The 23,295-nt window shown below is 37.1% G+C and overlaps 2 protein-coding genes across 2 annotated transcripts; both read right to left on the bottom strand.

Annotated features, from left to right (window-relative positions):
- Positions 1 to 211: 211 nt before the first annotated feature.
- Positions 212 to 8,437, bottom strand: LOC105437325 (Down syndrome cell adhesion molecule-like protein 1 homolog). The gene is made up of 6 exons (XM_030996676.1): positions 8,319 to 8,437; positions 7,174 to 7,467; positions 6,462 to 6,788; positions 5,550 to 5,687; positions 1,176 to 1,340; positions 212 to 492 (listed from the first exon to the last, which is right to left on the bottom strand). Exons 1-6 carry the CDS (start codon positions 8,413 to 8,415, stop codon positions 212 to 214), a joined length of 1,302 nt encoding a protein of 433 aa, XP_030852536.1. The 5' UTR covers positions 8,416 to 8,437.
- A 1,436-nt stretch (positions 8,438 to 9,873) lies between these two features.
- LOC105437326 (angiopoietin-1 receptor-like) lies at positions 9,874 to 22,850 on the bottom strand. Its single transcript, XM_030996675.1, has 12 exons — positions 22,796 to 22,850; positions 21,504 to 21,746; positions 20,749 to 20,880; positions 19,886 to 20,041; positions 17,139 to 17,276; positions 16,290 to 16,328; positions 15,229 to 15,660; positions 13,983 to 14,297; positions 12,898 to 12,965; positions 12,263 to 12,494; positions 10,564 to 10,866; positions 9,874 to 9,944 (listed from the first exon to the last, which is right to left on the bottom strand). The coding sequence occupies exons 1-12, from the start codon at positions 22,803 to 22,805 to the stop codon at positions 9,874 to 9,876; spliced, it is 2,139 nt and encodes a 712-aa protein (XP_030852535.1). The 5' UTR covers positions 22,806 to 22,850.
- Between the last annotated feature and the right edge of the window lie 445 nt (positions 22,851 to 23,295).

Raw genomic sequence — 23,295 nt, 5'->3', positions numbered from 1 at the left:
TCTTTTCTGTTTTTCATATTTCATTAGAAAGGTCGGGAAACCTACAATTCGCTTCTCCTGGTTCTATCCCGCGTCATCGTGAAGCTTTACGTCTTTTAGTAATATCTTCACAACACATTTTATAAATGGATACTATTTTAAACCCTGAGTTTGTTATCATATTATTAATGAAAAAATAATGTACATCTTGATATGAATATACAGAATCCATTTACAAAACGCCTGCAAGAATCGCACTTGCCTGAACGGAATAATTTGTGTCCCGCTGGAGATGGGGGATAATTGTGGAAAACCTGTAGTCAATGTCAGAGCACTGCCCGTCCCGACACTCGATGCCGAAGGTCTGAGGAGTAGCACCAACATCATCCGTCTCCCAGTAGAGAATGTAGTAACCCATTATCCTGCCCAAAGGAGGGTTCGGTGACATCCATTCTACTGTGATGCTCTCCTGGTCGGAAGATGGAAGCTTTACTTCGATTGGTGGCGCTGGCTCTTTAATGTACATATCATAGAGAAAATTCGTAGGATAATTATGAACGAAACAACTCAATGATCTATCACTGACACGTTGGAAAAAGTAAAAAATAGATGTTTCGTTTTCTGTCGAAAATTCCTATAGAGAATCCACTGACTAGCAATGTTGGCGGAAGATAGAATTTAACGAGCAATGTTAAAAACATTAAATAATTATAACTTTGACTGTGCTTTTGAAAGGAGCAAAATATTTCGAAGCAATAATATTGTCTTCTTTTACTCGCATATTGTACACAAGCACACTCAGAATCAGTAACCCATCCTGGACAGCTGTCAGTAAGGGTTTTGGGTGCACGAAATCTAGAATTCAAGATTACTCCATTACGTCTTATTTATGACTGGAAAAAAATATTTAATTAGTTTTCCATTGATTTTAAAAGAGGAGGGGATACAAAAAAGGGCGAATAATGTAACAACAAAACAAATTAAAGATTTGTACAAGTACATGTTCGCATAAAATTGCATACAGTTCCTGTATATGATCAATTCCAAACTGTTGACTACAAAATGATTTTTTATCAGAGTTGTATTTCTGGTTCTGTAGATACACCTTTGACATTGTAAACAAATATATCTTGGAAATAGATATAATTTTCGTCGTTAGCAAAATAAAACTAGAAGACATGCATTTTGAGACCTACTTGATTCATCTGTCTGTGCCCAAATCGCTGGACCATACTCCCCTGCTAGTTCATAGTTCCAAGCTCTGATCCTAATCCTGTAGATCGAATAGGGGATGAGGTCAAATATCTCAAATAGCTCAGGTCCTGCGCTAGCTGAGGCATTACCATGATAAACCACGTCTCCTGGAAATGAACAACAGGAATAATGATAACGGTTTCGAATAAATGTTTCTTGTCTGAATGAAGATTTACTCTCGGAAAATTGGAATGATGTTATAATTTGTGACGATGTAGAAAGTGCTTTTGAAGTATTTTGGAATAAGTTTTATTATCTTTTTAATAAACATTTTCCATATGTGCAATTAAACGACAAGAGAAAAGGAAATCATCCATGGATTACTAGAGGGATACTAAGATCGATAAAAAGAAGAAACGTCCTATATAAAAGAAGCATGAAAAAACGATCACCAGATAATGTTGAAAAATACAAGAAATATAGAAATAAATTAACATCAATTATACGATGTTCACGTCGTTTATTTTACTCTAAGAGGTTTGAAAGTGCAAATGGCAATATTTCATCTACCTGGAAAATTGTAAAGGATATTTTATGCAAGCAAGGAAAACATGAAGTTCCAGGAAAAATTGTTCATGGTAATAAAGAAATAACAAATGCAGAAGATATTGCAAATGCATATAACACTTATTTTGTCAATGTTGGCCTAAATCAAGCCAAGATGATAAATAAAGATGGAACCAACTTCACACAGTACCTCAATGAACCATCTAATACTTCTATTTTTCTAAAACCAACGGATTACATTGAAATTCTCAATGTAGTGAGATCGCTAAAAAACAGTCACTCTTCTGGGCATGATGAAATCAGTACATTTTTATTGAAAAAGATCATTGGTTCAATTCTAACGCCTCTTGTACACATTTGCAATCTCTCTTTGATGACCGGAGTGTTTCCTTCTTCTTTCAAACTGGCAAAGGTGATTCCTGTTCATAAAAAAGATGACGTGATGGTCGTTTCTAACTATAGACCAATCTCATTACTGCCTAGCTTTTCTAAAGTTTTGGAACGAATTGTTTATAACAGGCTCTACAGTTTTTTAGATAAATGTGAATCATTGCATCCTGATCAATTTGGATTTCGGCGGTCTCATTCTACAGATCTTGCGCTACTGAAATTTTATGATCGCGTTTCAAGTGCACTCGCTGCTCACGAGCATGTCATTGGTGTATTTATGGATCTGAGTAAAGCATTTGACACACTTGACCATTCAATTCTTCTTTCTAAGTTAGAGCATTATGGAATAAGGGGCATAGCTTTACAATGGCTTGCGAGTTACTTATCTATGAGAAGACAGTACACTTATTATAACTCTGTTAACTCTGACATTCTGTATCTTAAATGTGGTGTTCCGCAGGGATCCATCCTGGGCCCATTATTATTTCTTATTTATATCAATGATATTTGTAATGTATCTAAAACTTTAAATTATACCTTATTTGCAGATGATACGAGTGTTTTCTTGTCTCATCGTGAAATCAACACTCTAGAACAGAAACTAAATTCGGAACTACCAAAGTTGACTTTATGGTTTAGAAGTAATGTGCTCTCTCTCAATGTTCTTAAAACAAATTATATTCATTTTAGAGGTAGAAAATCTAATGACAACCTTGCTCTTAATATTAAACTAGATGATATTTCTTTAGAGAGAAAGACATGTACAAAATTCCTTGGTGTCTATATCAATGAAAAACTTGACTGGAGCGACCATGTAAAACACATTGTTACACCAATCTCCAGAAATATTGGCGTACTGTATAGAATAAAATGTTTTGTTTCTGATAGAATATTACTTATGCTATATAATAGTCTAATTTTACCACACATTTCTTATTGTAATATTTTGTGGGCAACATCCAAGTGTGTGACTAATAATATTCTTCTGTTACAAAAGAAAGCTGTACGCATATGTACCCGAGCTGGTTATCGTGACCATGCTACCCCACTATTTGTTAAACTGAAATGCTTAAAGATTGATGATATTAACTTCCTCCAAATTGCCATATTTATGTTCCGTTTTAATATCAAATTATTACCTACGTCATTATCTTCAATGTTCCAACCTAATAACATGGTTCATTCGTATTCAACAAGGCAGTCATCGAATTTACATGTGGTCAATCCTCACACTACATTAGCCCAGAAATCAATCAGACACAGAGGTCCAGATGTATGGAATTCTTTACCTAATGATATTCGAAATATAAAATCAACAAACTCTTTTAAAAGAGCACTCAAATGTATTATCATTTCACAGATGTAAGATATTACTTACATTATAATCTATTTATCAGTTCTCATTAAATCTAACATAATTTTGTTACTAGGCCTAACGAATTTTTTTTTTTTCTTTCTTTTTTTAAAACTTTGTAAATAGTGTAAATAGTTCACTACAAAACTTTAGGAATTTTATTTGTCATATATTATATATTTGAAAGGTGTTGTAACGATTCAAGCTCTATTTGCTTATGTTTCATCACCTTTGTGTGTTCATTCTTCAAACTGTATATAAGTTGCAACTTGTCTTTGATAAAACAATGTTATATTCTTTTTTCACGTGAAGTTAATTCAAATGTATTGTAAAATTGAAAATGATTTGTCATCTTATATTAATTTTCATGTGATGTTAACTTCAATGAATTGTGAAATTGTGAACATGCATAAATAAATGAATAAATAAATAAAGCGTTCATATCCATCACACAGTGACGCTCATGGCCCTTAGACATTATGACCCTGCTTATAGCCAAGCCGCCAAGGTAACTACTCAAGCATATCAGGTACCCATTTACAATTGAGTGGAAGGTGGTACATGTAACGTCTTTCTAAAGTATATTAGTGCCGTGCTGGGATTTGAACCTCGTACCTTGTGGTGTACAGTCCGGAGACTTTTTCATTAGACTACAACACCTCTACAAGACATCAAGCGTCAATTTTACTCTGGAGTATAAAACTACTACCTTGAAGACATACAGTAGCTAGGTTACATGTTTCTTAAAGGAAAGCTGAAAATTGTATGGACTTTTCTACATGTATGGTTGATGGACTTAATTTTTAAAAATCGTCATCATGATGCAAAACCATAAAAACACTACATCTTATTTGTCTTTTCCGGTCGTGATCCCTTAATTAATTGTTCAATGCTTGAACACTGAATATTTTTTCTTTCTCTTAATTATCTACGCATCACTGACAAGACCACCTCTAGTTTACAGCAATACTTGGGTATTGACCAGAATTCATCATTGATAGAGATTATTCTGAAAATCCTAGATAAATTGAAGAATACAGAGGGCATAAACATTTAATGTTTCAAAATGGCAAAGTGGTATTCTGCAAAATGACCTTATCCGCTCATTTCCACAAATCTTTACAAAATAAATTGATTCGCGATAAAAATAAACAAGACAAAGGCGACTGCGTCTCAGCCCTAAATCCAGTATAGCAAATGGATGAAATTATTCGTGATATATCACCATAAAAACTAAAACATATCTTTTCTTGTTCATGAAAAAATGCAATAGCAAGGCTTAAACTGGTAGTTTCAGAAATCGACCTCAGAGTCTGAGACCTTTAACCTTTTAACCCAAAATATGATAATATTGTCTTCGTTTGGTTATACATAATTATTATCACCAGGTTCGAGATTCATTTCTCTAGTGGTTCTAAGGATTTTGCAATAACAATGCAAATAGCTGGAATTTCAGAATTTTATCTCTGTGTAAGTTGACCTTTTACCTAGTTAATCCTAATTCTAATCAGATTGTTTTCCTATGGTGATACATATTATCATCAAATTTGACTTTCATATCTCGAGCGGTTCTTGAGATATCGCGTTAACGAGAAAGCGGGACGGACGTACGAACGGAAGGACGGAAAATCCGAAATCATTATGCCTTTGGCGGGCGAAGGCATAACAAAATGATTTATTAATTCAATGTTATAAGTGGCATACTTTTTCGAATCTATTAATTTCATCTACCAGAGGAAAAAAATAAAATCATGTTTATAAAGTAATATTCCAAAAAAATATATATTTTCTTTCAGCAACAGCAAGCAAGCAAGTCAGTTTCGAAGATCCAAAGTGTCAAAGTTCTACCTCGGAATTTGTAAAAGAAGTAACCCATCATTATTCTCAATCACGAAATGTGTATAATTTGTATGGATTTCATGAATTATGGAAGTACCACCAGGGATGATGCTAAAGGCAGACATTTTTGTTTCATATACTTTACTTTTAAACACGCAATCTCTAGGATTCCACCTCTTTTAGTACTTTCCATTCCCCCTTTCCTCTGTAGGTTTTACTACGTTACCTGTAGAATTGGAGAGCATAACTTCGTAGCTTGAGATTGGACCATTCCGATCACCACATTCTGGTTTTCCCCAAGAGAAGACAATACTACGTTTCTTGATGGAAGTGGACTGAATATTAGTTGGAGGACCAGTAGGATCTGTTAAATAAAAGAGGAAAACTCATTCTCATTCATTTTTCTTAGTATTCAATTTTTACCTCATCTACATTTTTACTATCCACTACTCTACATTTTCAGCGAGTTCATAATCCCGTTCTTTGTGTTCGTAACCATTCTCTAACCCCTGTAGTATAGTTTTTTGTTATAATTCTCAGTTTGATTTTTGTTTTTCTGAACTGAATTTTCAGGTCAGCGTATTTCATTTAATATATTCTCCCATGATATTTTGCAAGGTTTCATATTCAAAGTGTATTCATTCAACTACGAGTTTAGATTATGGTTCTCCTTCTGTTCGAATTTGTCAGATAAGGAATTTACCTAACTCTAGCGTCGTGTCAGGGGCGAATCTACGGGAGGGGGTCGGCGGTTTAACCCTCCCCCCTTGGGCTGCCAAGTGAGAAAAACAACTAAGTAAAACATTTTTTAAAAATTGAAATATCGGGGGCAATTATTTTTTTAATGCTCACTACACCCCCCCCCCCCTACTGAGCGAAGAGCTAGATCCTCCCCTGCGTGTAAAGTAGATATCGATATTTTAATTGGTGTAGCGGTACTTTCAGCTTTCTGTCTTTCTCCTACAACTAACTCAGACGGACCGCAGTTAGAAAGTGATTTCAGTTGTTCGTATTGTGACGGTAAAGGTCTGTTCCCAGAATATAGGTGATTGATACATACCCCTACACAAACCCTCATACTCTCACCATAAACACACACCCTCGCCCTCCCCTACGTACATGAACACACAATACTAACATGAATATCCTGTAGTAGCTGATTGGGAATCCGAATCACCATAACCGCTACTGGTTCTGCCTCTCACGAACACCATGTACTCAGAGTTGGGACGCAACTCCAGGACATTGAAGGTGAAAGTTGAACCATTGACGGTCCCTGCTGAAGTCATTATACGATCCCTCGAGTTATCCTCACACATATCGCCTTGAAGAACATAGTACTTGATTTCATAATGTGTAGGCTGGCATGGAGGTGAGGAAGGAGGTTGCCATGATATTGTTAGACCAGTAGTGCCACTGTCTTCCTGATATGTGGTAAGCTCTGTAATAACTGGCATCCCAGGAGCTGATAAGTGTATAGAAAGGAAGGAATAAACACTTCATTCGAGCGAATTCAGGTTCCCAATAATTAATCGAATACACTGTGATTACACTAAAATTAATCTCTATTTTTAGAATATGTATTGATTCAATTAATTTAGTTTTTTTCTGAGGTATGTTAAATTATCATTATCCATGAGCCATTACTAGGCTAGCAGTAACAGCTATCTACCTATCTTGTGACAACGTCAACATATTGGACTTTGAAACATACAGTTTACCTTACTTTCCCTTGGAAACAAATGCTCTTTAATCGCCAATATTTTAATGTGTACAATGGACACATTACAAAATTCATGTCTTCATAACCAATACACTTGTACGATAGGACTATATCTCATTTAGCAAACCTGATATATTAGTCATTGCCATTTCCATGTGCCATTCACTCCTTTTCAGCTGGGTAGTAACTACTCTTATTCTGAAGCGATATTCTGTGCAAGCATCAAGATCAGTTATTTCTACACTGTTTCCTCGTATGGTCGTTCGATCCTGGACAGTTCTCCCCACACCAGTAGGATCATAGAGATCGTATTCATAGCCATCCAAAACACCGTGTAGGCTTTCACAAGAGGGTTCCTCCCACACAAAGCGCAAGGAACTGGCAGTAGAGGTGTATGAAACCGACTCGATGGCAGAGGGGTCTGTAAAGTAAATCACAGTGTTGAATAGTTAATTAACAATATAGCAGTTGTAACTAGATATAAGAGGTAAATCCAAAACAGAAATATAAAAAAGGATTTCTGATGTTTTTAATTAAACCAGATTTAAAAAAAATAGAATTAGTTATTACGGAAAGTGACAATATTTGTCCTTATAATTTAGAATTTCACGCAAGGGTAACGTAGGCTCTCCGTTATAACATTACAGCAAAAATAGAAGGTCCCTTGTCTTCCCGGGCCTACAGAACACCACAGAGGGTAGACGTACACCAGGACAATCTAATGTTTCGATACTTGTTTTATTAAGTGGACTCTCTTGTCATGTCATGCATTTAGTACGACATTTAGTATTCCGTGGCGAATCTCGGGATTATGGGTAAAAAACTGGAAAATTTAAGATTTCTTTCAAATATTTAACATTTACAAATCTCTTTAAACGGTTTTGCATTTGCCCTTTGTCTTATATATAAAAAAATGGCTGATGATAATTTGCGTTAAAATAAATCTTGAACCCTTGAGAGAATACTATATAAAAGCTATATCTTTTATTGAGGCGCGAGATTTCGGGACCTGAAGGAACATACGCGATGAGCAAGGCAACCAAGCTTCAGAAACTTTTGCATTTTAAACCTTAGTACAACAAATATTTCTAAAGCAAATTTGTTATGCAAATTAAGAATTTATATTATAATGATATTAATCTTCTCTTTCTACTCTTTCTCTTTCTCTTTTCCGTGTTTTGCGCGATCTTCAAGTGCCACCCGGAGCAAGTGTACCCCCCCCCTCGTAGATACGCCAACGCTAGTATTAACATAATTGTTTACAATACATACCTCCATCTCGTGTGTCTCCACTAACAATCATAGGTAGACTCTCTGCTCTCCTTATCACAGCTATGATGGAGATGTTATAAGTGGCGTAATATTCCATGTCTGAAAGGTATTCGATAACATATGTGGTACTTGATGTGACGTTGAGTTCGTAGACTGGAGCATCTATTACAGGAACATCTTGACATGCCTTACGTGAGATGAGCTGATATGATAGCCTGTAGTAATCCACATTGCATTGAGACGGAACAATCCAATAAACTCTTATTTGATTCCCAGCTGCATAAGCGGATGCACTTGTGACTTTTTTTCAATTCAAATAGAGAAAAAATGTAAATTTGTAATATTGCGAAATATAGTTCATTTCAGGAGAGCGGTTTGTATTCTAGAAGGGGCGACATTACACCGACCAATAACTATTAGATAGAGAACGGCTGCGGCTAGTCTTGCAACTCTATCGTATTACATTTTCATCGACTTCCGAGCTTAATTTTCTCTGTAGCTAAAGACGAAGTTGAATGTATTTCTACCTTTGTAAACATTGAACATATTTTTAGCTATTTTCTTTTAGAGTTAAGCAATCTAATAATCTTCATCCAGCTAACAGGATTTCCTTGACTGCAGTGAGCATAGGAATTGGAATCCTGTTTAGATCTGAGTTATATATTGGAGCGCCTTTAGCATCATATATGCGAAGGCCAAAAGCGTGATACAAGAAGAAGAGTTATCTGTTTATATTTTCTAATCATTTTTATCTTGATCAATTTCCGCTTATTATAACTGTTACCTTTTTTTGCTGTTATCAACACAGGGTCCATTTCTGAACCACAATGAATTATCATTATTACACGACATAACTAAATATTGAAAAGAAAGGGTTTACATATTCAGTTAAGACTCTCTGCCCCCATTACTATCGTTTTCAAGTTTGAAAAATTCTTTATAAAAATTCCTAGGTAACAGGTAAAATGCTTATATATAAAATTGTTTTGCCAATAAAACTTAATGACTGAGATTGAAAGAAAATGTAAAATTATAAAAAACGAAACTTTTTCAACGGGGAAAAATATATTAATCCCTACCTGAAAATCCTTAAATGTCTCAAAGACATGATCCTCGAATGTGAAATATAATATTGTACGTGTATATGGACATATATTGATAAGGAAACCTTGGTATCACTATAGTCATGTGGATCTCTCCCACAAATATTATTTTTAAAATGCAGTTTTAGAACGAAATTCATATATTAATAAGAATATGTGGAAATTCAATTTGACATCATGAAGGTGATTCTAACATTTATGGTATTTGTACTATTTGACACTTACAAGTAACTCCTGTTACACCGATAGCATGAGACAGATTTCCGGGAGTTGACACATCTAGGTTGACGGCATTGATACTCAGTTCATACATCGTACATGCCTCAAGACCATTGAACTCTGTTGATGAGTATGAAAGGTCATTATCCAAGTATGTTCCAGCCGGTGTATTACTTCTATCACCATCCTTGTAGATTATGGGATAGTAGTAACAGAACACTCCATTCACATTTCTACAGTTGAGAGGTTGCCATGTGAATCCTAATCGTGTTGGAGACCCTGACATTTGTAATGTTGGACGGTGCTGAAGTGAAGCAGAGATATAAGAGAACGTACCTAAATCCGTTAAAACTTGACGTGTTATGTTCTTACGTATAAGGCTAGTGTGAAGGTTGAAGGAATATATATCGCCACCTAACTGTACCATTCATAATTTGCATAAAGCATAAGTCTTGAACATTATATTTTAGCACCGATGCGTACGGTATATGAAGGGAATATAATGCAGATATTGACTGGTAGGGTGTATAATATAACAAATTTGGACTATCGAAGGGAGTTATATTTTCAAAAGTTTTTTTTTTTTTAATTTCACGTAGCGCGTAGCTGACTGCTAAGAAAGCATAACTGCTTGTAAGTAAGCAACCAGACGGCCGCCGGCTTTAGGTCCTCTCCGAGGGACCTGGTAATGAGTATTAATGCCTTACCAAAGGGCACTAGCGCATCGACTTGGTTTCGAACTCGGGTCATCGGATTACGAGACCACTGCTCTACCAACTAAGCTATCGCGCCTCCTTTCTGAATTAAGAGAAATCTAATGGTCATTATTACAACTAGGATAACAAAATATATCACCTTGTACATTGTTTTCTTGAAACTGTTATGGGGAAAGGATATTTTGCTTATTATAGTTCATTACTCACGTCCCGGGCTGGTATCTAAATAGCCAATCGTGGGTTCACTCTGCCCGGCACCATTTACAGCTATAACTGTGATCTTGTATCGCGAGTAAGGCTCCAACCCCACTAGATTATTGTATTGTGTGACGTTGGTGTTCACTTCAAACTCTGATGAGGTGGTTTCTAGTGATTGGCAGGCAAGCTTCTGATAGAGACTGTAGCGTATGATATAGTAGTCAGGGGAGCATAGACCAGATGATAGTGCCCAGCTTACTTCAATTTGTGTGGTTGAATTTGACATGTGTAGGACTCCTACACTTGCGGGTACTGGAAATAAATTTGAGATATACAGGTAAACGGAACTTGCAATTTGCAAATTGAAAGAACATTTTAAGAAAAAAATTGAAGGTCGTTAAACGTACGAATGTTGATGGCATTTAGACCATATTTGACTCCTGAAAGTTCCTATTTTCTTAAAAGTTACAACATGATTCAATGATATACATTTCACTTTAAGCGTAGTGATATAGTCTTTCTATAGTATAGAGATAGGTTCCCGAGGTTTGATAACTCCTGACAACAAGAAAAGACTTATAGATATGTTGAAAACATGTAAATGCAAAGTAAGGTATCCACAACTGAGAAATGAAATCTTGAAAACCGTACTGTTTGGGTCGTATGTTATTTTTCACAGCCGGTCGGAACGCACCTGGCAATCACAACATTACTTGGGAGTGTAAGTGGTTTAACTAATTTGTATGACTTGCAATAGCGAGGCCTCTTTCTCTCCCTCTCCCTCTTTCTCTCTCTCTCTTCCTTTCCCTCTTTCTTTCTTTCTCTCTCTTCCCCTCTCTCTCTCTCTCTCTCTCTCTCTTCCCCCCCCCTCTCTCTATGGGGACAGGTTCTCGTGGTGTGATTACGCATGCTACTATATTGACAGATATGATGACGGTACCTAAATGTAAGGTGTGGCATAATTATGTAATTGGGAAAAGTAATATTTCAAAAGTATATTCTGTGGGTTTATATTGTTTTTTACAGCCTATCTGAACTCACTTGGAATCACTACAACACTTGGCGGTGTAATTACTTTAAATTAGGATACGTATATAACTTGGTATAACGGGACCTCCCTCTTTATCTCTCTCTCTCTCTCTCTCTCTCTCCTTCTCTCTCTCTCTCTCTCTCTTTCGCTCTCTCCCCCTCTTCAACTCTCTCTCTCTCTCTCTCTCTCTCTATGGAGATAGGTTCCCGTGGTTGATTACTCATTAAGAAGATTGATAGATATGACCACCGTATGTAAATGTATTATGAGGCATTGCTAACTAAGAAAGTAATAATTATTTTTGTTTTTGTTATTTTGTTAGGAATTATTAATGTTTTCATTTAAAACACTGACGTTATGATGTTCTCTTTTCCGTTTTGTTTTTGTGTATTGTAATTGTTCAACCCTGCATGAGATGCATTTAATGTAATACAAATCTCTGTCCTGGGTTTTATGTCACATCTTTATTATTATGTTATATGTATACCTTCCTGAATAAAGATGAATAAACAACAATTCTGGTAAATCTTCTATCATCTGTCAAGGATAAAGAAGGAGTAGAAAACACACTTGTCATAACGAATAAGCCAATATAAGGTATTGTAAATGTATTTCAGCCCAAGCGTTATCATTGTACAACTCAACGCAAGAAATAAATAAGAAAATAAATATTCTTACGTATCAAAGACGTGCTCACTGACAACATTTCTGAAGAGATCCCCAACTCGTCTTTGTTTCTAAATGCTGCGTTGATGTTATACGTAGTACAATCCTCAAGCTGTCCAATGATAGCAGTATCCGCAGTAGTATCAAATGACAAGGTTCGAGGCAAGCCATTTTGTCCATCGGTGCTAACATTGATTTCTAATCCAGAAAGGGCACTGCATCCCCATGATTCCTCTGGTATTACCTGTTAGTAATATAAACATAAACAATTTGGAAGAGTGCGCCATTTTTTTTACAAATTGGCCAAATGTAAGTTTACCACATTTACCGTCAAACCTTAGATTTTCAATATACTCCGGACAAATCTTCATTGAAGATGTTTTATTTTTCTTAATATAAGGAGTAAACATACGAAGCGCTATGTCCAAACTTTGTTTTAAAAGCAACACTTCGAGTGCACTGTAAATTTGAATCTCTATGTATTGTAAGTTGCAGTATTTGCGTTCGTTTATAAGCGCTCGTACAGAAATTGTAACACTTTTCTATTCATTTTCAAACTAAGTAAGTTTTAAGTATTGATGTAATATAAGTTGAACTGAAATGTGTTTTTGCTTGAAATTCTGTGCGTTTAAATAATTTACGCTCACCTTCCAATCCAAAGTGATGAATGTTCGACCATTATTGCTCACAGACAACACAGGCGCCTCAGAAGGGACTGGAATATTATTGAAACGAAAACGAAGACATATAAGTTTCATGTTTGTAATTCAGTTGCTGGTCAATATGATTGATTGATTGATTTTTATTCGCCAAAATTCCAACATACAACATTATACAAGAATAACAGATACAAATTAAGTCAGCTTGAACAGAATAACCCACGAAAGCTCGAGAGCTTATTTTCAGTGGGGTCCCCAGACATAAAAATTACGATACAATATTCACGTCATTTACAATATATATTGCGCTGTCTAGATAATTCTTTTTAGGGTGAATTCACTACATTCAGTCCATATTTACCAGCTCAATATTTGAGAGTGAGAAACTTAACAATTGAGAACCTTTAACAAAAATCATATGTAATAGATCAAGTTCATTGGAACCTCAATTAAGGTCCGAATGGTTAAACAAAAATGGAATCATAATATCCAATAAAGTGTTCTATTACTTTTATCATATTTATCATTATTTATGATAATGTTGCCGCTTTATTTCCATTTATTTATTACTCTTCAGCTTAATTGCCGATACTATTGCCAAATAACAATATACAAATTGTCGCTCGAATGTCAATCGTCAATTGGTAGGTGCATATAGCGCATTCATATATGTATATATATATATATTTATTGTTTACAAAGGGTCTCTGTTATCCAATATGATAACAAATGCAAACAGTTAACACAATTATTGTGTAGTAGTTCAGGATTTATTTCTCCCGAGAAATGACAACGGCCGAACATATTTGGAATCCGCTTGGTTGAATGCTTTTGTTATTATTTTTACACAATTGATGACATTAGATACATTCCTTTCATTTAATGTGCTTTACCCTCCCACAATTTCAATTTTATAATTGCCCGTAATTTCAATCTTATGCTATAAGGCGTTAATAAGGTCATGATTGAAAAATGCGAGCGACGTCAACGAGTGAACTCCATCCCTACTGCGACCGTTAAAATGATTTTGATGATCCACCCTTTATTAGTTGGCATGATTAAAGTCTACTTACCAGTACACTTTGTCCTAGCTCTTTCTACTGAGCTGAATGTCCCCTCTCCCGATGGCCCCTCTCTAGAAGCAGTCACTCTGAAATCATACTCTGTGTCCCGTGTCAAATTAGTGATGGTGAAAGTTGTATCTCTGATGAGATCGCTTGAAGCCCTGGCTGTGTCATCCTGTCCGTGTGTGGTGTAGTAGACTCGATATCCAATCACTGGCCCATCACCATGATCATTATTCTCATTCGAAGGTGTCCATGTTATGGTGATCGAGTGAGAAGTCGTGTCTTGGACGAGTATGTTAGCTTCATCAAAGGTTAGAGGTTCTGATATATAGAACGTATATTGAATTTTAAAAAAAGGTTCTATAAAGCTATCACAATTTTAAGACTTCATATTCTGAGAAAAGTAGTTAATAATGTTTGTTAAATTAAACGTTATTACTCACATATATTTTATCTCAATCCCCTACATCACACCTCGCATCAACATCTAGACATTGTCTTCATTTAATGTACCAAAACACAATAACGACAAAATGCAACAGATAAATGTATGCAGGTCCGATTGAAGTCGTGCTGTGTTGTTAATGCATGCAAGTGTTCCACACGAGCTGAGAAGGAATGAATAATGTTTCTGATATTTTGTATGAACATGGTATATCAAAACGTGAGATGCTTTTACTATGGAGGTACCAACTTTCAAGTTCATCCATAATACATATTGTGATGTATAGTGTCACTGAATGTCTGATCCATTGATGGACACAATATGTGCACCATATCTACTCCCCGGAAAAACATTCCAGACAATAGTGAGCGTGAGCATGGTGTAACATTTTTCCAATAGTGGTGACAAAGTCATTTGTCATTTCACTAGGTCCAGATTTCTTTCTTCAATGGGTACGGAGTGGTTAAAGTCATGTTTCGCTTTAAGTCGTTGATGTGCCCTCGATCGATTCCATGGCCATTGCATATGCGGTTTAAAAAAACCTTCAACTAATCGACTATTATACCTCGATATACAAATCTTTCATAATAACACATGGAAACCATTTTAAAGACAGAAAAGGCAATATAAAAAAGTGACAACTTGTGTTAATTATTTGTATTCATTGTTTGTGACGTACATGGAGATGTACTAGGCATTTTTAATTCCTTTCGCATTAACAATTAATGTTTACACAGGACGCTATTGCTCTTGTCAGCAAATCGTAGCCAAAAAACAGGTATGCTGTTATGGTTCAGAATTACTTACCATAAACAGAGACAGCCAGATCTTTCGAGACACTTTCCCCGTCCGGTCTGCGCAAAAGACACATGAAATTCCGAGGTGCCTCACCGAGACTCACGCTAACCTGGTATCGGGATGTCCTGGTTGATTCAGTGACATTGGTCTCCAGAAAGACAATCCCTTCATGTGCACCGGCTGCATAGGTGACGCTGATGTTTTCAGAGGTCGGTGGAGGTGATCCTGTCACGATACAAACCAATGTTGTAAGTTCGCCATTGTTAACCTTGGTGTAGAAGAAGCTCTCTATGGCAGAAGACGGAATCGGCTGAGGGGGGACGGTAGTGGGAGCAGGAGTGGTAGCACTAGTAGTAGCTTCAGTTATAACAGGAGTGGTTTCAAAGGTGGGGATGATTGAAGAAGTGGTACCAGAACTTGTCGATTTTGTACCGGGAATCGCTGAATATGTAGATGAGGAGAAGAGGAAACATTTTATAAATACCTGATTTTACGCCTTACGCACGCACGCACATTCTCTTTACCCACACAAGCATATACATGTTTAAATAACATAATCATAGAAATCTAGTTATTCTGATCCAATAATGGCCAGTAGCAGTTTTGCAGGACAGTTATATTTTTAGTCTATTTTTATGTCCCCTTGAAAACGTATCAATCTCTTTCTATCACAGCAGAGATGGTAACGCCTCTCATGTTTTTCTACATAACTCGTTTAGATATTTAGCGGTAAACTGAAGTAGTTTTGTTGTTGTTATGATGACTTTAAGTGTAATAAACTTCACATCTCTGTATATTAAACGCAGAACTCAGTATAAGCACACGGCCTCTGTTATTAAGACTCTTGTTCTTATCTATTTCTCCTTTTGCTCCTCTGAATAGAAGTTCTAAATAGATGGCGCAGTACAGCTGCCTATGATTTATACTATTAAAATTACTATAAGTAGACGTAGTAGTAGTTGTTGTGGTAGAATAGTAGTGGTATAAGTAGTAGTGGTATTTTTAAAATAATAATTAATATTATTTATTTATTTATTCTTATGTTGAACTATGAACCCATGTGAGCTTACGTGTATCATCGTCAACGTCCTGAATGGGGGAACTTCGAACTGTAAGAAGAAAGGGAAACGATAACAAACAAGGGAATTATCAGGTATTTTAGACAAAAACACTCGTCCTCTTGTCCAACTAACACATCTGACAAGGTTCAAATTTACCACTTTGGAAAAAACAATAACTGTTCAAAATACGATGCTTTTAAGAATATAGCTTTAAACTGAAGAGCACGTACTTGATAATATCATAAAAGTACTTCCATTTTGTCTAACAATTGATGTGCGGAAATCTTAATCTTAATACTAAATATCCGGCTCTCAAAGGTTTAACTACAAGTGTAGCTACGACTAAATATCAAGACACGAGTGCAGACTGTATGATCGTACAAGCAAAATAACTAAACTCTTTAGCACCATTCCGATCTATATATCTATCACCAAAAACGCTTCGATTGCATTTGCATTAACATATATAATTATTCACAAGACAATCAGATCGTTATTTATACAAGCCTAAAGTATATACTGAATGTACATAGTTAAACTTAAGAGAAACTGCTAACGTTCATGTTTGATATAAATGACACAATTTACTTAGATCGATATTAAAATCTGCATGGATTAGAGAACGAATTCCATTGTTCAACTCAACAAGCAAGAAATAATTGAGGACGAAATGGATTTCGGCTCTTCAATCGCGATGTGTTTATTCTATGATATTATTATATACGGCCCCACTGTAAAACAGCTTAACAGCTGAACTGGGTTTTTACCGTGAATAAATAAATAAATAAAATAAAATAAAATATATCAAAATAAAAATCAACCTTATTATGAAAACTGACTGTTTGAAAAATAAATCACCTTGACAGTTGACACCAGTCCAGCCGTCTTGACACGCAGTCCTATCGTTACATTCTCCTGTATCCTTGGTACATATGTTAGTTGAAGAGCAGTGGCACTCTTGCAAACAATTGGCTCCATACGTTCCTGGGTTACATTCTTTAAAAAAGTCATGGGGATTGATAAGATAATAGAAGACAAGAAACAGCATTAGGAAGTAGGCCTAATGTGTTTTTTAATCATCAATATTTCACATTGAGGGTTCTAGGACACCTACACACTGGACACCCACCCCGGATAACAACCCCCAGTCAACTACCTCCTAGGATATCTACCCCCTTGAATAACTACCCCTAGGGTAACCATCCCTAGGGTAACCACCCTCTAGGACGAATACCCCGGAAAAAACTACCCCCTAGACCAACTACCCCCGGGCAACTACCCCTAGACAACTAACCCCTACGACAACTATCCTCTAGGACAACTACCCCTGGACAACTATCCTAGGGGTGGTTATCCGGGGGCAGTGATTCAGGGGGTAGTTGTCCTAGCGGGTAGTTGTCTAGGGGGTAGTTGTCTGGGGATCGTTGTCCGGGGTACTTGTCCCGGGGTAGTCATCCTAGAGGGTGGTTTCCCTAGGGGGTAGTTGTCCTAGGGAGTAGTTGACTGGGGTGGTTATCCGGGGCTGAATGTGCAGGGGGTAGGTGTCCGGATACGCACGTCGAGGGGCAGGCCCAAGAACCCAAGGTACATCGATATAATTGTGGCCTTTATATTAAATTTCGAGATGAATCAAACAAAGCTTAAAGGCACACTGTCCTACTTGTAGCTACTTGGTCCCTCTATATAGAAAATCGGTGCCTGTTGGTCCCCCATGATCCTCCTTTTCTTATGTTAAATGAGAGATGAGTTAATGAGATAGCCACCTGTCACAGTGACCTCGCTGGCTCGCTGGGCGGTCTAATCCCTTCTGGCTGAAGTAGTAAAGCCTGTATTTAAATAAATTGGTCAATGAGGTATCAAGGGTGCGTTTTGAATGCTTGGTAGATTTGGTTCTGCTAATTCGTTTTTTTGTTGTCAATTAGCTCCCGCTCACAAGTGCATTAGAACGTTTAGATATATCTTTCTAATGATAAATATATTAAGCTCGTTAACAATTATTTTTAACGTGGGTTTTAATGCGAAGGAATTGTGCACATGCATGTTGTTTTAGTAATGCATCATTTTGCCCTAACATGATTTGGCTAGCACATTGCTGTATACATTGGACAAATGTGTGTAGCTCCTAGCTATAAAGTGGGATAAGGAAGAATCATCCTTCATAATGTGGAATTTCGCCAGTTCAGTTTTCCTTCCTCTTTATATCGAGCATCATTTTAAAGGGCTACGTGGTTGATCATTAATGGTTACTTAAATATTCCATGGCTTTCCAGCTCTTCCTCATATGTAGAATACATGTACAAAAATGTTGACGATTACAAAAGTGCCACTATTTTTCGCTTGTTTAACTGTGTGCGTCTTTTCGAAAGACGGATGAAGGAATTGATGTCCCTGGAAAAAGAATATAATTATTTTTGTTCCTTTACGAGATGACAGAATAATGAAAACTAAAACACCTTCACTTTCAGCCCAAGCACCACTTGTTAAAAGATAATACGACTGAGGATCGAATGGCAGAGTATATTCCATTATGGAATTTCTTTTATCCTCAAAGAGGAATCTAGTCCATGTTATTATCATGTTACCATGTTCCTTGACACGCACGCATAACATTACTCTTTAATTGATCTATTCAGGATATACCTAGGCTCAGTGGCGTACGCAGGATTTTTTCAAGGGGGGGGGGGGGGGTTTAAAATCGGGCCAAAAATTTCGCAACGACTCAGCCAGCCGCTGTATAACCGGGGGGGGGGGGGGGGTAAGAGGACATTTTTTTTGGAGGGGGTCCCAAAAAATCGCAACGATTCAGCCAACCGCTGAATAAGTGGGGGGGGGGGGGGGTAAGAGGACATTTTTTTTTAGGTCATCTATAAGGATTTTCCCCTTTTTTTCCCCAAAAAACAAAAAACAAACTCAAAAGGGGGGGGGGGTTTCCCCAAAAACATACACATAAAAAAAAGTCAAGGGGAGGGGGTTTAACCCCCCCCCCCCTCCCCCCTGTGTACGCGCCTTCCTAGGCTTATGTTAGTTCAGGTTTCGAACCATGAGAAATATCATAATCAAGGTCCCTCTAAACGCCTTAGTATGTACTTGACAAGAAGACTAATTGTCCTTTGAAAAGCATTTCTATGTAGACAAATACTTCTTCTCATCACACGAGATGCAAGGTCACACATGGGGCAGACTCTTTTTCGGGCTCGAGAATCGTATGGTTTAGCCCATTCATTACTACAAATATAAATATACCTTCTTCGTCACTCATATCTTTCGTATTTAATTTTGCCGGCGCTAATAATGAAAGCTGCGACAAGGTTGATTTTGTTTCTTTCATCTCTTTTCTCGTTCACTTCACTTACGCCAGAGAATATCTAATATTTCAAGCGTTGGAGTGTAAAAACGTCTTTCAAGAAATATAAAATTATATGTTGGAATAGACATGTGAAGAACTGTTGTAGTATACATGTACATGTACACTTATGAGTAATCCATATTTACACACGTATGTTATATCAAATTTTCCTTTAAGATTATGTATTTTGGAGGTCTCTTATAGTATACATATTCGCTCAGGAATGATTCCAGAATTTGATTTACATGATTATAAGTACCTGTTGTACAATTGATTCCCATGAATCCTGCTGCACAGGTGCATCCAAAGGGGTCTGGTAGGCAGAAGAGTTTCCCCCGACACCCTGGACTGTGATCATCTCCTAAGGTATCACAAGAAAAGCTGCCATCCTGCCCAAACCGGTTGCTGCCCAGGACTGAGGATAAAGAGATAATGATACAAATGCTCTCACCATAAAGTTTCTAGTATTATTATATCGACATTGAGTTGATTTGATTCTGATTCGAGTGATAGCTTTATTGAAAAGAGTTTTAGGTATTGAACGATCAAAATGTACGAACTTGCCGATGAAACAATGCAGTTTTCTTAACCAAGGGTTTCATCGATTGAATCTGATTAATGAAAGATGATGGTGTTATGTTCATCACTATGCGTATAAAGAGTATTACAGATTGAACCTTATTTCAAGCATGTATTTTACATGAAATCATTGTTTTCATTCACATCAAACAAATATTGAGCTGAATCCAAGACAAAAAAATAGTTTGGCATGTGTACAAATAAAATGTGTAAACTAAAAAATTATATACCTCGACATTTTGCTTCGGTAGCTTGGTGTCGAGGCATATGGGTAGTCAGGGTGTGTATGTGGGTGTGGGGGATAAATTCATCCACTTTGAAAAAAGGGTCATCCATGGAACTTATACTCTTTATGAGTGTGTTCGTGCATGTACGCGTGTGTGTGTGTGTGTATGTGTGTGTATTTGTAAGTATGTGACTGTTTGTTTTGTTGTGTCCGTTCGTTTGCCCCCCCCCCCCCCCCCTCGCCCCCACTTTGCTCAACAAGTATGTCTATGCCAGTGTCTCGACGTGCAGAGGACACATACAAGTGTAAAAACCTACCGTGTTCACATGTTGTCCCTTTGAAACCAGGAGGACATACACACTCTCCTGAGTCTGCATCGCACTTGCCTCCATTGAGACACTCAGTACAGGTATGTTCACATTCAGATCCCCAACGATAAGCTGGGCATCCTGTTTGAAGTAAACAGTATTAGTATTTCAAAATGTATAAGAATCCAGCATCAAACAATATAAGAAGTAGATAACCGATATGCGAATATGCATTGACACGCCTGCATTCTAACTTTCTATCTATACACCCCCCCCCCTAACACAATAACAAAATATATAACCATTGTCAATATTCAATTTTCAAGAAGTTGATATTACTGCACAATTTAATAAAGTACGTAAAGGGGAAAATGCCATGTCAGTTTGGGAACAGGCGTATTGAAACTTATCGGCACTAGTTTGGCCTGGGGGATTAGACCTCCCTGCATTGTCACTCAAAGATGGTTATCTCATCAAATCAGCTCTCAATTAACATAAGAAAAATGGTACCATGGGGACCAACGGTCACCGACTATGCATTGTTTGCTATACAGGTATTAAGGGCGCAAGTGGCTATAAGTAGCGCAGTGGGGCTTTAAAGCATGACAGAAATCCACAGAACATAGATACATTTGTAACGTGTTTAGCATTCATTTCACCGATATTTTGCTGGCAACAATAATATAGAATTATAAGCAATTTCAACGATGTTTGTATATAAAGATGCTTTATATACATGTACGGATAGTACGCTGCCAACTTACTGACGACATGAAGAAGGAGTATTGCATTTCCTGCATCCCATCGTTTTCCAACTAAAAAACACTTATATACCCCAGCTTGGTTTAGCCTCACGTTCGCCAAGGGTAGACTCTGCTTTCTTCTACTGTCCGGTACAACATCTCCATTAAACCGCCACCGGAAGTCATCTACATTGGTGACAACATCGAGTGTAACATCTTCCCCCTCATGGACAGTCAACGTTGTCTGTTCAGGCAAGATTGTCGCTGTAAAGTAAAGAGGAGTAATATGCCAGTACCCAGTACAAAAGGTGGTCATGAAGTGCAAAGGCAGCTTTGGGGAAAATCTTTTCTTAAAAAAGTTATTTATTGTATGGGCAAATTCTGAAGTCAGTGAAAGACTGTTTGATCTGAATAGGCCTACCAATTTGTAAGCATATGAATGGGGTCTTTCTTCATACATTATGCAGATATACGCTCGAGTTTTATTTTGAATGTATGTATAGACTTACATGTACATTTGGCGATTATTAAGTACATGGTACGGATTCGAATCTCTGTAACGGAAATATTTTCCTTTGGCAAGACATTTATCTACATTAGCCACTATCCCCACTATGAAACAAATGGGTATTAATCCGGACCGGTGGTAATAAATCCTTCTATGCTTCTCGCCCTTACCATGGTTGTCCGGCTGAAGTGTGGGGGGAGGGTATGATTGCAGGTCATCGGGAAAAACAATATCACAATTAACGAGGCTACCTTAAGACATGGAAGACCATATTACATGAAGTCAGGAAACAAGGAAAAAATGCTCAGAAAATGCATCTCGTGTTCATTTTAAAAGTTCAAAGATCTTCTCAAAATTATTTCCAGTTTTAGAGAATGTGTTTTCCTTTAGACTGGTGCAACTCGTTGTATGTTTCAAAATAATAGGGAACGTCCAGAGGTAAATAAATCAGGTCCCTGTCATGATGTTCGATTAGACTTGATATCGATATCGATGTAAACAATGTGATCGAGAGATAATGTAATGCATCGCATGTTGCAAGGTCAGGAGGTCAAATACGGCATGTTACATGGTCGTCAAGCAGGAGCGGGAAGGATACAATAAAGACTAAGAGACTCGTAATACTTGTGTTGAATTACATTTATTCCATATCCTGGCTAGGATATGACAGTCCCTGTGTTATTTTTTTTTTCTGAAAAAGGTCCAACGAGACATATAAAAGACCGACTGCAGACCCAGTAAAAAAAAAGTTACATTACCTCCAGTGGCCCAAAACTGGACGGATTTCACAAATATTTATACTCACCATTGGGCATCAAGACAACAGTTGAAGAAGTACGTGTGATTCCTTCATATTCGAAAGCTGCGTAGAATGCTCCTAATGCCCTGGTTTGATTAGACTGTTGGAAGATTAGCTTTCTTATACGTTGACCTTCATTAACTGTGTCGCTATAGTCTGGGAGATATGTAGTATCGCCGGTCCGGATAATTCGATCAAACGTAATACTGTCTCTGATGCTTGCATCTTTCTGACCTAGGTAGGCGCCGATATATTGATCACGTGTGTTGGGAGGATCCAGGAGGGGGTGATTGGTCACTAATGTCAGGTCTACTATGTCACCTAAACAAAACAAAAAAAAGTCAATAATAGATTTAATAGCATGCACATCTCAGTGGACTACGTAGCCCAGAATATAGGCTTCCAGTCCTGAATAAGGGGAGTCATCTTCAACAGCAATCGCGATTGGTCCTGAGCTAAATGAGAAGTTAAATAGTAGCTAGTCTGAATCTGTTATTAAAATGAAT

Source organism: Strongylocentrotus purpuratus, unplaced genomic scaffold (assembly GCF_000002235.5).
Source record: "Strongylocentrotus purpuratus isolate Spur 01 unplaced genomic scaffold, Spur_5.0 spur5_scaffold_3, whole genome shotgun sequence".
Lineage (NCBI taxonomy): Eukaryota > Metazoa > Echinodermata > Echinoidea > Camarodonta > Strongylocentrotidae > Strongylocentrotus > Strongylocentrotus purpuratus.
This window is presented reverse-complemented; position numbering and strand designations above follow the sequence as displayed.

Bases quoted from the DNA above. Each gene is read 5' to 3' on its own strand.
- LOC105437325 (XM_030996676.1), bottom strand. From the start codon at position 8,415: ATGGAATATTACGCCACTTATAACATCTCCATCATAGCTGTGATAAGG. The intron at 1,341-5,549 runs GTAACGTAGTAA...GTTCATTTCCAG, and splicing joins TATGCTCTCCAATTCTACAG to GAGACGTGGTTTATCATGGT. The intron at 493-1,175 runs GTAGGTCTCAAA...TGTACATTAAAG, and splicing joins GGCACAGACAGATGAATCAA to AGCCAGCGCCACCAATCGAA.
- LOC105437326 (XM_030996675.1), bottom strand. The intron at 12,966-13,982 runs GTAAGTAGACTT...ATAATATTCCAG, and splicing joins AGCTAGGACAAAGTGTACTG to TCCCTTCTGAGGCGCCTGTG. The intron at 9,945-10,563 runs GTGAGTAATGAA...GCTTCACTTCAG, and splicing joins TTTAGATACCAGCCCGGGAC to CACCGTCCAACATTACAAAT.